We start from the raw sequence: 13876 nt of genomic DNA, 5'->3' as shown, positions 1-13876 counted from the left end.
ATTCAGTATGGGTGAAACTTCGAAATGTGATTCCAAAATTGAGCATATTGGCGAGTATAAGGCTTTTGCCAATCCCTTCTCGTACGGCTCTTCTGTAAGGTTGAATGAAACTAACTATGCAAGGTGGTCCAGAACGTTTATGATGTCGGTGTCTGAACATCATACAAAACATATTTTGTTGGAAGATGAACCTAATGAAAAGGTGGGAAAATACATTACTTGGGATGAAGATAATGACATTATTATGTCATGGATCATGAATAGTGTCGAACCCCATATTGCAGATGGTTTAATTTACTATAATACAACCAAACAGATGTGGGACAATCTTCGTGATACGTATTCACAAGAGACTAATGTGAGTCGTATCCTGCAAGTCGAACAAGAGATATATAATTTACAGCAGGGGGATCAGACCTTGGCCCAGTACTATGCATCAGTAAAAGCTGCGTTTGAAAGACTCAATGCTCACAGGCCTCTCTGTTGTTCGAAGCAGAAGGATCATCAAGAACAAACTATGGTGGCTCGGTTTCTTACAGGCTTATCTTCAGAATTCTCTGTTGCAAAAGTCCAAATGCTGACTGGATCAGATGTTCCTACTCTTGCTGATGCATACAATCATCTGAGTAGACTTGCGGTTTCTCTTCCACAATCTCAGCCTGTGACTCAGTCATCTGCTCTAGTTGTCTCATCTGGTTATGGGCGTGGAAATCTTCAGAATATCAGAGGACGAGGTCGTGAACGAGGTATTGGAGGCAGAGGAAAGCTTCAATGTACATTCTGTGGAAAATCTGGACATTTAGAAGATCGTTGTTGGGATAAGCATGGCCGGCCAACCTCCTCTTCATCAAAGTCATATGCTCCTAAAGCAAATGTTACTACTCACGAGGCAACCAAGGTACAGGAAAATATCTCCGCAAGTGACAGTAGTATCACTCTCAGTCGTGCTGAATATGATGAACTGATAGCTCTTCGTCCTTTGAGTTCCACCCCTCCGGTAGCTGGTGTTGCCTATTCAACCGAAAATCATCTTCATCCGACTGACAGTAAGTGGATTATTGACTCTGGTGCATCCAGACATTTATGTGGGAATTCAAGTGTTTTTTCAGATATAAAGGATATTAATGCTCATCGAGGAGTCTCATTAGCCGATGGGAGTTCCTCCCCGGTTGTTGGTCAGGGAAATATTTCTATATCCTCCTCATTACAATTGAAAAATGTTCTTCATGCTCCAAACTTTCCTCAAAGTTTACTCTCTGTTAGTTGCCTTATAAGAGAACAAAACTGTAGAGTAATATTTGATCCGATGGGTTGTCATTTTCAGGATTTGCTGACGGGGAAGAAGATTGGTGGATGCTATGAAGAAAATGGAGTTTACTACCTACATCATCCAATGGGTAATGTTCATGCTGCTGTGGAACACTCATTCAGTCTGGTTCAATGGCATCGTCATCTTGGTCATCCATCATTGTCAAAGCTTTGTTCGGTCTTTCCTCAAATTACTTCTACCACATCATTTCAGTGTGAAGCATGTCAGTTGGGAAAGCATCATCGAAGTTCGTTCCCTTCAAGTCAGAGTCAGTCTAGTAATAAAGTTTTTGAACTTCTTCATGCAGATGTATGGGGTCCTAGTAAGATTCCTACTAGGACTCAGTGTCGTTACTATCTTGTTATTGTTGATGATTTCTCTAAGTTGTCATGGGTGTTTTTAATAAAGGAACGATCTGAAGTTCCAAGTATTATCAAATCCTTAATTCTTGAAATAAAAACTCAGTTTGAATCTATTGTCAAGATTGTTCGCACTGATAATGCTCTCGAGTTTAAATCAAAAAGTCCGTTACAATTTTACCAAGATCATGGCATCCAACCCTAAACTTCCTGTGCCTATTCATCTCAACAAAATGGGGTGGCTGAGCGAAAACATCGGCACCTGCTTGATGTTGCCAGGACCATTATGATTCAATCCAATGTTCCTGCGTTATACTAGGGTGATGCGATTACCATTGCATGTTATCTGATCAACCGCATGCCTTCGTCTTCTGTGGGTGATCTAATCCCATTACATATCCTAAAACCCAATACCCCACTCTTCTCCTTCTCGCCCAAAATATTTGGATGTGTTTGTTTTGTACACAAATTTGGCCCTGACCGTGATAAATTAGTTGCACAAGCTACAAAATGCATATTTATAGGTTATCCAAAAAACCAAAAAGGATATCGATGTTATGATCCTATTTCTCGCCGAGAGTATGTCAGTGCGGATGTATCTTTCTTGGAATCCACTCCATATTACTCTAGTACCAGTTTCCCGCTGCAGGATGATCCAACTGAGTCTTTTCCATTACCTATACCCCATTTTCCTTTGGAATCTGTGCCCTCATTACCGAACCAAACTTCATCCTCTTCCAAATTTCATAATCCTCCATTGGTATATGTGCGTAGAGCTCCACCTCCTCAAGTGCCTTCATCTTCTTCTTCCCCTGAGGTAAGTTCTACTGACAATAGTGATCTTCATGATGATGATAACAGGCCTATTACTCTACGAAAGGGGACACAACAATGTACCTTATATCCCATATCTCATTGTCTCTGATGCCAGAATTGGAAATTAGATGAAGTCTTTTATTTCAGCCTTATCTGCTAAAACTATTCCTCTGAACTATCAACAGGCTGAGCTTGATCATCGCTGGAAGCTGGCTATGCAAGAAGAAATGGATGCTTTAGTATCTCAGCATACATGGGATCTAGTTGATCCCCCAGCAGATGCTGACATTGTTGGATGTAAATGGGTATATACAATCAAGTACAAATCTGATGACTCTATTGAAAGGTACAAGGCCAGATTAATAGTAAAAGGGTATACTCAGACATATGGTATTGATTTCTTTGAAACCTTTTCTCCTGTTGCACGGATGGGTACCATTCGTCTTGTTCTCTCAGTAGTTGTTCAACATGGTTGGAGCTTGTATCAATTAGATGTGAAAAATGCATTTCTATATGGGGATCTATCTGAGACCGTTTACATGCAACAACATCCAGGATTCGAGGTTGAGGGGGAGTGTCAGAAGGTGTGTAGATTGAGAAAGGCGATTTATGGCTTGAAACAAAGTCCTCGTGCATGGTTTCAAAAGTTGTTTGAAGTGATGTCACGCTTTGGCTTTAATAGGTCAGCAGCAGATCATACACTATTTATAAAGAAAACTAGCTCTGGCATAGTTGTTATGGTGGTATATGTGGATGACATCATTCTTACAGGAGATGATGTGAAAGCTATTGAAGCCACAAAGGCTCATCTTCAAACACACTTTGTTACAAAAGACCTGGGTTCACTCAGGTATTTTCTGGGTATAGAAGTTGCCAGGAGCCGTGAAGGGATGGTTTTGTCTCAACGGAAGTATGTTCTTGACTTATTAAAGGAAACGAGAATGTTGGGAGCTAAACCAGCAAATATTCCCATGGACCATAAAGTTCAGTTGTTTGAAGAAGGGTCAAAACCGGTTGATAGCAAAAGCTATCACTCTCTAGTAGGGAAGCTACTGTATGTAACTGTGACCAGGCCGGATATTGCTTTAGCAGTAAGCAAAGTTAGCCAGTTTATGGACAAACCAACTGAGGTACACTGAGCTATTATGATTCTCAAATATCTAAAATCTTCTCTTGGAAAGGGGTTATTGTTCAGGAAAGGTGAAACTCTGGAGATAGTGGCCTATTCTGATGCTGACTATGCAGGATCTGTAGTGGATAGAAAATCTACCACAGGATTCTGTGTGTTTCTGGGAGACAACTTGATTTCTTGGAGAAGTAAGAAACAAAATGTGATTTTTAGGTCGAGTGCAGAATCAGAATATCGGGCTATGGCCCAAACAGCTGCTGAATTGATGTGGGTTCGTACTGTTCTTCATGATCTTCAAGTGAAGGTTTCCTCTCCTATGACCATGATGTGCGATAACAAAGCTGCAACATATATAGCGAACAATCCTGTATTTTATGAGAGAACAAAGCACATTGAGGTTGATTGCCATTATGTAAGAGATATGGTTCAAGCTGGTCATATCACTACCAAATATCTAAAGTCGGAAGACCAAGTTGCAGATATGTTTACAAAACCTCTTGCTAGACCAAATTTCTCAAAATGTTGTGACAAGCTGAGCATGATTGATATCTATGCTCCAGCTTGAGGGGGAGTGCTGAATATAGGTGGTTTTTAAGTTAAGTCCTTTTATGTTAGAGATTTTTTGAAATTCTATTTTTATATTGGGCTTAGATGTAATTTTACCTTTTTACCTCTCTCTATTTAACAATAGAGAGAAGCCCTAAGAAAAGTTAACGAGTTCTTTTTCTGGCAGCCGTCTCTCTCTCTCTCTCTCTCTCTCTCTCTCTCTCTCTCTCTCTCTCTCTCTCTCTCTCTCTCTCTCTCTCTCTCTCTCTCTCCCTTTCACTTTCTCTCTCCTCCTAGGGTTCGGTGCATCTCTGCTATTCTTGAACAAGATGGATGTGTGGAAATACAATAAAAGATAAGATTCGGAACGAGGAGATCCGTAAGGAGGTAGGCATTGCACCCATTGAAAATAAGATGAGAGAGAATCGTTTACGGTGGTTTGGACATATTCGGCGAAGGCCTAATGATGCTCCAGTTAGAAAGATGGAGAAATGGGAAAATATATTAGTTAAAAGAGGTCGGGGTAGGCCTAGGAAGACTTGGATGGAGATGATAGGAAAGGATATGAATGATTTGAACCTCGCAGAGAACATGGCATTGGACAGAAATGATTGGAGGAGAAGGATTCATGTGGAAGACCCAGAATGATTTTCTTTGTTGGTTCATATCGCCGACCCCAATTGTTTTGGGATAAAGGCGTAGTTGTTGTTGTATACTCATACGAGTCTCTTCTCCACTTAGTTTAGTAATTACATCTTCAATAGAGGGGGAAAGTGAAAGCGGATAGTAGAGAGACTGAATTTGTTCGAATTTGGGCCTAATCCCATTCAAGAAATTAAAGAAACGATCTTCCACTAATTGTTTATGCCTAAGCTCAATAGTCTCTCGGCTCTATTTGGGCTCAAGCATGGCAAGCTCACAAATGCACTAAAGAATAAAAACTTTATTGAACACTTGGGCTTTGACCCAAAGCCATAAGAAAATACAAGGGAGAGGGGCTCAATTTATAGAGCACTTAGTGGGCCTTGGAGAGGCTCCACATGTAGTCGTTGGAGCCCTCCAACGGTCACAAATGTGACTGTTGGAGGGGCCCAACGACTACATGTGGCCCCCCCAAGGTACACAAAGTACAAAAATTAAAAAGAAAAAAGAAAAGAAATAAAAAGTAAAAAATGTACAAACATATTCAAAATATGAATGTGTAAAAAGAAGAAAAGACTAAAATACCCCTACGACTAATATATATATATATATGGGCATTACAATGATAATGGATTACAATTTAACACTACCTTCACATGATTCATGATGTATCATGGTTTCCACCTATCTTGAACTCCTTAACCACCTACCTTGACTCCTTACCCACCTACTCCTTATCTCTCTTGTTATATATACATGTATTATCTTCTCAATATCATTTAAATAATAGAAGATCTCTTCCCCCTTTCCCGTGGACGTAGGACACAAGGCCGAACCATGTAAATTTTTTCTCTCCATTATTTTACAAACTTTTTTTGCTTTGTGTGATGCTCTCTCACAACATAGGTGATCCTCGTCTGAAACATTAATATGGTATCAAAGCAGGACTCACCAAATACTGATGCTAGCAATCGCAATAAGACTCCTACTCATCGTGCCCTTTACAGTTGACCATTACATCCTTCAACGATGATTGTTGCAGCACTCCCTTTGAGACATGGCCATCCTACTTTGTGTCCCAACCATAGTTTCCAGTTGAGGAAGCGGAAGTAGGAAGCGAGGCACTTCCAAAATTTTAGGAAGCAGAAAGCATGAGACGACCTAGAAGCGAACCAGAAATCGTCTCAGAAGTGATAATAGAAGTGCACTAAAAGCGACCTCGGAATCGAAACGAAAGCGAATCAAGATTCGAAGGAGAAACAAAGAAGGAAGCGACCTAGGATTCGACTAAGAAGCGAATATGAATCGAAAAGGAAGCGAAAATGTATTTATATATTTTTTAATTTACCAAAAAATAAGATTTATGTGATCATTGAAAAAATAAAACATGAGTATCTAAAAATTGAATCATATATGCAAAGTGCAACCATTTAACAAATACATTTGTTGCAAGCATTTAATAAATAATATATCAAGTAAAATTTAGAATTCATATTCATGTTGCAACCATTTAACAAATGCATCATGTTGCAAGCATTTAATAAATAATACATCAAAAATATCCATAATTTATATTCCAAAAACTAAAAGATAATATTTAAGAACAATATACAGAGAGTGAGAGAGCATGAGAGACAGAGTGAGAGAGGAAGAGGACAAAGTGCAAGAGTGTGAAAGATAGAGAGTGTGAGAGAAAAAGAGAGCGAGAGACAAATGGGAGACATAAAAAGAGTGAAAGAGCATGAGAGATAGAGAGCGAAAGAGGAAGAAGACAAAGAGAGAGAGGAAGAAAGATAGAGAGCGTGAGAGAGAGAGAGTGAGAGACAAATGGGAGATAGAGTGTGAGACAAAAAGCGAGAGAGGAAGAGGAGAGACTTGAGAGAGCGTGAAAGAAAATAGAGCAAGAGAGAGAGAGAGATTCCCTTTTTGGGGAAGCACGTTTCCCAATTAGAGGAATCCAAAGAAATCCATTTCCATTTTTTCAAAGGAGTGCTTCTGAATCGCGTTTCAGGGAAGCACACTTCCCCATGTCACGTAGCGCTTCTGATAACCTTGGTCCCAACCACCATCCTTCCACAATCCGTCTTCTCTTTGCTTCTCTTTGTTCTCATGGCTGATGACGAGAATGGTTCTGGGTGTTAAATGTAAACATATATGTATATATATATACATTATGTACATTCGTAGTTCAAGGGTATTTTGGTCTTTTCTCATGTACAACAAAAATAAGTATTTTATATTTTTATTTTTCTGTTTTTATTTTATTTTTTATGTAATAATTCCCAGCCTTCATGGGTTTTTTGGGAATTAATAAAGAGTCGTTGGACCCTACCTAACGGCTAGATTTCTAGCCATTGGGTAGGTCCCAGTGGCTCTTTAAGAGATCTCTCTTGTATATAATGGGGTCAGCCCCTCTCATTTATATAGCTTCTTCATGGGATTATTCCCTAATAATATTTATTATTTTTATGTGTGATTCTCAGCCCTTATTCTTGTGTTTTCATGTGTTGACCCATAAGTGGTCATATTCTAAGTGTTCTCTTGCCCACAAGCAGCACACCAAAGCATATATTGCAGTTCGTGACACTGAGAACAGCTACCCCAACTCATCTACCACCAATAAGATGGTCGTTTAGGAACAAAACCCAACTCGCAAAATAACGGTTCCTCTCAATATAGCCAACTACATCTCATCGTCGAAGGCTGACACTTTATTTTTAAGTGGGAAGTCTAAGCTTAGCTATGTCGATAGTTGGATCAAAGCTCCAAAGATAGATGACACCAAATATGAAGAATGGGAATCCAAGAAACATCTGGTTATGTCAAGACTGTTAAACTCAAGGGAATCGAACGTTGCTGAGGAGTTCCTTTTCCTTGAGACAACCCAAGAAATCTGAGACTCGCTATAGGAAGTCTATGGAGAACAAAACAACTTGGCTGGGACATACCAACTGCAACATGAGAACAATCAACTCAAAAAGGACAAGTTGTTCCATACTTATCTGAGCTCCCTAAGGGGGATTGGTTTCTTACCATGGACAAAGAAGAGGTTTGGGCATGTAGGATGAACTCAGCGTCTACTACCCAATTGCCACAGATCCTGTCATCATCAAGAATAGAATAGAGGAAGACAAAATATTTAAAATGTTGACAGGCCTTGGAGAAGACTACAAGGCCAAATTCTTGTGTCCCAACTCCCAAGACATGTCATCATTCGTATGTGCTACCATACGATGTGAAGAAACCAGAAAAATGGTGATGAATGTCGAGCCCAAGCCCACAACCAAAACACACGAAAAGGTTACCTACACAGGTGACACAAAAAAAGAGGCCACTCATGCTGCTACGTCTACTGACTCCAAGGACGTTACCGGTGCTGGACATGATGAAGGTCAAGGAAAGCTATGTTGTAGTAACTGCAAGAAGCTGGGATACCTAAAGGAAAAATGCTGAGAAATACATGGCCGTCTGGGACAAGAGAGAGGACAAACAACAGGAGAGAGACCAAGGGGAGCATCACTATGGATGAACTTGCAAAGCTTCTCTAACAGGTCAGCAAGTCGAACCTAGCTATCACCAAGAAGCCTTAGATTCAAAATCACCAGGTAACCATCTCGCCTTCACCTCTCGCACCATTGGTAACAGATGGATTATTGACACTAGAGCCACTGACCACATGATGCGTCACAATTATAACCTGTCAAACGTCAGGTCAGACAGTAGAAGCCCAGTGTATATTGCTAATTGTTCGTTGGTTCCTGTTCAAGGCATAAGCACCTCATATTTCTTAAATAATGTTAAGTCGTCTGAGATCCTCTATATACCTACTTTCCCTGCGAGCTTGTTGCCGGTCAGTAACAACAACAACAACAACAACTACGCTTTCATCCCAAAACAATTGGGGTCGGCGATATGAACCAAAAAAGAAAATCATTCTGGGTCTTCCACATGAATCCTTCTCCTTCAATCATTTCTATCCAATGCCATGTCCATGGTGAGCTTCAAAGCATTCATATCCTTTCCTATCATCTCCATCCAAGTCTTCCTAGGCCTACCCCGACCTCTTTTAACTAATATATTTTCCCATTTCTCCATCCTTCTAACTGGAGCATCATTAGGCCTTCGCCGAATATGTCCAAACCACCGTAAACGATTCACTCTCATCTTATTTTCAATGGGTGCAACGCCTACCTTCTTACGTATCTCCTCGTTTTGAATCTTATCTTTTATTGTATTTTCACACATCCATCTAAGCATACGCATCTCAGCTACACTCATTTTTTTAATATGATATCTCTTGGCAGCCCAACATTCTGTGTCATATAGTAAAGTGGGCCTAATAGTCGTCCTATAAAACTTTCCCTTCAACCGCAATGGCATTCTACGATCGCACAACACTCCAATTGCACTTTTCCATTTCATCCACCCAACCTTTATCCTATGATTTACATCTCCATCAATTTCTCCATACTTTTGAATGATAGATCCCAAATATTTGAAACAATCATCCACCGATATTTCTTGCTCACCAAGCTTCACTACACTCCCATCACTACTTTGTTGCTTACTAAACCGGCATTCCATATATTCTGTCTTACTCTTACTCAACTTAAAACCTCTTGCTTCTAATGTCTGTCTCCACAATTCTAACTTAGCATTGCCATTTTTTCCCTGAGCATGTGATATTTCAGGAGCATAACATAAAGAAGGTGATTGGTAAAAGATTTGAGCATAACGGACTTTACTTGTTGGATGAAGAAAGCCAAACATACTTTAGCAACAAAAATGTGGACTCTGACAAACTGTGGCACTAAAGGCTAGGACATCCTTTGACCGTGTCCTAAAGATTCTTTTTCCTTTCATAAGACCTTGTCATGATTTGTGTGATGCATGTCAGTAATTTAAGCAAAGCAGGATTCCTTTTAAAGTTTCTAACACTATTAGTGATGAAAAATTTCAACTTGTTCATTGCAATGTCTGGGGACTCACACTTGTCAAACCCTATTCTGGATTCAAGAATTTCATCACATTCATCGATGATTTTTCACACACCACATGGGTGTATTTGCTTAAACACAAAAGTGAGGTTATTGAAGTTTTTAAAACTTTTCAAAACATGATGAACACAATTTAATGCTAAGATAAAAAAAAATTGTGCCGACAATGTTGGTGAATTTGTCAATGTCTTTGCTAAGTAGCTTACTGATCAAGGTATTAAACATCAAACCACATGCATCGAAACCCCACAACAGAATGAGGTCGTAGAATACAAAAACATGCATCTTCTAAATGTTGCTCGGGCCTTCATGTTCCACATGAATGTCCCCAAAAGTTATTGATATGATGTTGTCACCACAACTTGCTACATCATTAATCGGCTCCCAAGAAAATCACTTGATTACAACATTCCTACTAAGCTGCTCATGGGGAGACAATCATCCACATCTCACTTAAGGGTGTTCAAGTACAAATGTTTTGTGCACATACCGGAGCAACAAAGATACAAACTTGAAAAAAAAGCCATGAAATGTATATTTTTGGGATACTCCATTGTGAAAAAGGGATACAAACATTATGATCCCGAAAATAAAAAAATTTGTATTCCCGTGACAATTTTTTTGAAAAACAACCTTACTTTCATGAAAAAGACTCATTGCTCTTTGATGAAAAATAGGGAGGAATACTGCAAGTCCTTGTCCTTCCAGCCCTCGATGCTAGTGATGACATTCATTCCAACATAGGCAATGAGTATTACTCCCAATGAAGAAAATTTTGATCAAATTACCGGGGAGAATCATGATCAACCAAAGCAAATGAGCACTCATCAGGAACCTAATACTGGTGTTAGGAAAACCGTAAGCAAGAAACAACCAAAGGAAACAATAAACAAGAACGATCAAACCAAACACAACAAGGACACAGATTTACGTGGAAAAACCTTGCCTCGAATCCGAGAGAGAATAAAAAACCACGGCCACCCAAAGGAAAAACTTTATTGCTCTTTTTCGACAGATACAAGAGAGAAAGAAAAGAAAAAATTTATACAAGGCAAGGGCGACAACCCTAAACCTAAACAAGTCGGGTCTGATCCATAAGAAACTGGGACCCGCGCCGGGGGGGGAGCCCCTAGACCCCCCTTCCTGCAAGGGAAAAAAACTCTAAATCAGGCTCAACAACTCATCAACTGGAACAGGTGATGGCACACAACTGCAGAGATAGACCAGAATCAGTCGCCCCCCAAGAAAGATGAGAGACTTTTACACCTTCTTTACTTTCGATTCCACATCGCACCCCATAGAGAATCACGTCTTTTTCGATGTCTTTTCACAAGCCTATGCATGTTTCCTTTACAATGTTTACATCAACAAAGAGCCGACTAGCTTTCAAGAGGCCAATTCTCAAAATGTTTGAAAAATGCCATGAAAAAGGAACTGGGCGCATTAAGAAAAAAACAAACTTGGGAAATTTTCAAATTACCCAACAACAACAAACAACAACAACTACGCCTTCATCCCCAAACAATTGGGGTCGGCGATATGAACCAACAAAGAAAATCATTCTGGGTCTTCCACATGAATCCTCCTCCTCCAATCATTTCTATCCAATGCCATGTCCTCGGTGAGGTTCAAAGCATTCATATCAATACAAGAGTGATAGATCGATAGAGAAATATAAAGCCAGACTCATCGCCAAAGGCTACACTCAAGTAGAAGGAACCAATTACAATGAAACCTTCATTCCCGTGGCCAAAATGAATGCCATGAGTACTCCTGTAGCTGCAAATAAAAACTGGCCCATGTATCAACTTGGCAGATGTAAGGGCACCTCCGTAAATTATCATACATATCTGCCAATTTTATACTTTATATATTGGAAAAAGTATATACAAGACAGAATGTTTTTCCAATTAACTGCTACCTATATTATATTGTTTTATCAAAGTGGGAACATTTTTATCAATGCATCAATGATCAAGACCCAATCAAATAAATGTATAGCTTTTTGATCACCTAAAATCTAAACCTTGAAAGATTTTATATTTGTACTCTTTAGTTTCTAAACCTATTCATGTTGAATTCTGATTTTCTAAACTTTACAGAAACTTCATCCTTTGATTTCCTCATTTAGACACATCAAATGGCTATTTCATGTTTAATAGATGGATCAGGCTTTCTTTTTTTTTAAGAGCAAAAGAGAAGATAGCAGTACCACGATGGCCTGAAATCCTGCATTCACCAGTTGATAGTGCAGTACCAAATTTCATTATCTTAGAATGTAAGAACACTCTCCCAAGAAAACTTTTTCCTACTCAGACTATATGACAGCCTCAGAGCTATGGAAGGTGGCTTATGTTTCATATACTCGGGGTACCAGTTCTTATTTGTTGCAATCGCTTGCACAACACAAACAAACAGCTAGTGCTTGTTGGTCAGTTGTTTCTCCAGACACATTGAGAGCAAAGTGCATTCTGTAAAATGTTAACCATTATAAATCTCTCAAAGCTTAAGATACATCACAATGAAGTTCAAACACAGCCAAAGACACTCCTATTTGATGTATAAAATCATTATAATATCTTCAGACACTGCAAATCTAAATATAAAAACTCTCCAAATACACACAAATATTTCCGAGAACCTTGCCTGTACTGCTGTTACGATACCACAAAACTGGTAATAAATGTCAAGGACAAAAACAAGCGCCTAATTGTTCAAAAATTTAATGATCAATGTAAAAGAGAATTGACAATTCAAAAGAGCAAAAGGACCTTGAAGCTCAGTCCTCTCAAGACGTGTTTATCGCCAAAAGACTTGTGAATGTCTCTACATTCGATCAAAACATCCGACTCGTCGTCAGACTCCCCACTCACAGAAGCACCCTCCACCACATTCCACGAATCCTGCTAGCAAAAATAAAGATGACCATTAAGGATTACCTTCTACAATTCAGAAACGACTGACGCCCAAAAAACCACAAAGCTTCATCCACCATTCAGAGTCCAATAAAGAAGCAATTGGTCCATTTCAATTACCAACTTCATAAATACACACAGAAACCGAAACAGAATCACTACAACAAAAAAAGAAAGATCCCACATCTGTTCAATGCCAGGATAAACGCATACCCACAAAACCAACAGGGAGGAGATGAATATGATTGATCCATGAAACCATGAATCTGAAACGAAACCACGAAACTCCAACGGAAAAATCAAATTGACAGTACAGGACTTAACTCACATTGGTCTTGAGAAGGGGAGGGCCGTCACCCCAACTTCTGGGGGGAGCGGAGCAGGCACATACGATCTGCTTACGACCAACATTGGAGCTCAGCGTCCTAATCCTCCTCGTACCCACGCAATTCTCGGTCCCCCGCCACCACCAGGACGCCAAAGGATCGGGGGAGGGACGAGAGGAGGAGAACCGAGAAGCGGCAAGAAGGGGCATCGTCGGAGTCCAGTTTCTCGACATTTTTCTCTGGGTATTTGGCTGGTTGGGGATCGGAGAGAGAGTCAGAGAATATAAAGGCGACACCCAATTGACGGATGAAGGCAAGGTGGGGTGATGGGAAAGCGGTGATGGGAAAGCAAAGAGAGACCCCCGCCCCCCACGTTGAAAAGGAGGGGAAAAGAAGCAGATGGTCGGTAATGGGGTTAGCTTCGCGTCGCATCCCTCGGATTTGGGGCGGGCTGTCTCTCTCTGGCTGGACATCGGATCGGTTGGCCCGTGGCCGAATTGGTCGGGCTTAGGCTTAGGCCTAGTCTTTTTTTTGTACGTAAGCTCGAACCGACCTGACCAGATCTCGGGTCGGATCAGGCCCACAAGACAGCTCGTGCCCGGTTCTCTTTTATAATGCACAATTTAAAGTTAAAGATCCGTAAATTGAACAAGACGACGAGAACCTTCCTGTGGAATAAGTCTCGTATTTTGGGACCATGTAACAAGGCCCAAGGACCGTGGCAGGTCGGGGATAAGAAATGAGTCATTGGCCTCGCGATATGATTGCACAAATATTTGTGCATTATCAGGCCTTGGGCCCAGCAAGTGACAGGTCTGTCGTCAAGATGAAGGGTGA

The 13876-nt window shown here is 40.2% G+C and overlaps 1 protein-coding gene across 3 annotated transcripts in view; it reads right to left on the bottom strand.

The window, feature by feature from the left end:
* The window catches only part of ABCI13 (non-intrinsic ABC protein 11), a 79407-nt gene extending 66001 nt beyond the window's left edge, over positions 1–13406 (bottom strand). The window contains exons 1-2 of one of the 3 annotated variants that reach the window (XM_089999510.1): positions 13042–13406; positions 12570–12704 (exon numbers count right to left, since the gene is read on the bottom strand). In XM_089999510.1, the coding sequence (XP_089855636.1) occupies positions 12570–12704; positions 13042–13272 (366 nt within the window). In that variant the 5' untranslated portion in view covers positions 13273–13406. The remainder of the gene's footprint in view (positions 1–12569; positions 12705–13041) is intronic. The other 2 variants (XM_089999511.1, XM_089999512.1) reach the window with 2 other exon arrangements.
* Positions 13407–13876: the final 470 nt, after the last annotated feature.

Source organism: Nuphar pumila, chromosome 3 (assembly GCF_984573655.1).
Source record: "Nuphar pumila chromosome 3, dmNupPumi1.hap1.1, whole genome shotgun sequence".
In the NCBI taxonomy this organism is placed as follows: Eukaryota; Viridiplantae; Streptophyta; class Magnoliopsida; order Nymphaeales; family Nymphaeaceae; genus Nuphar; species Nuphar pumila.
The sequence above is the reverse complement of the archived record's forward strand: the minus strand, read 5'-3'. Positions and strand labels throughout refer to the sequence as shown.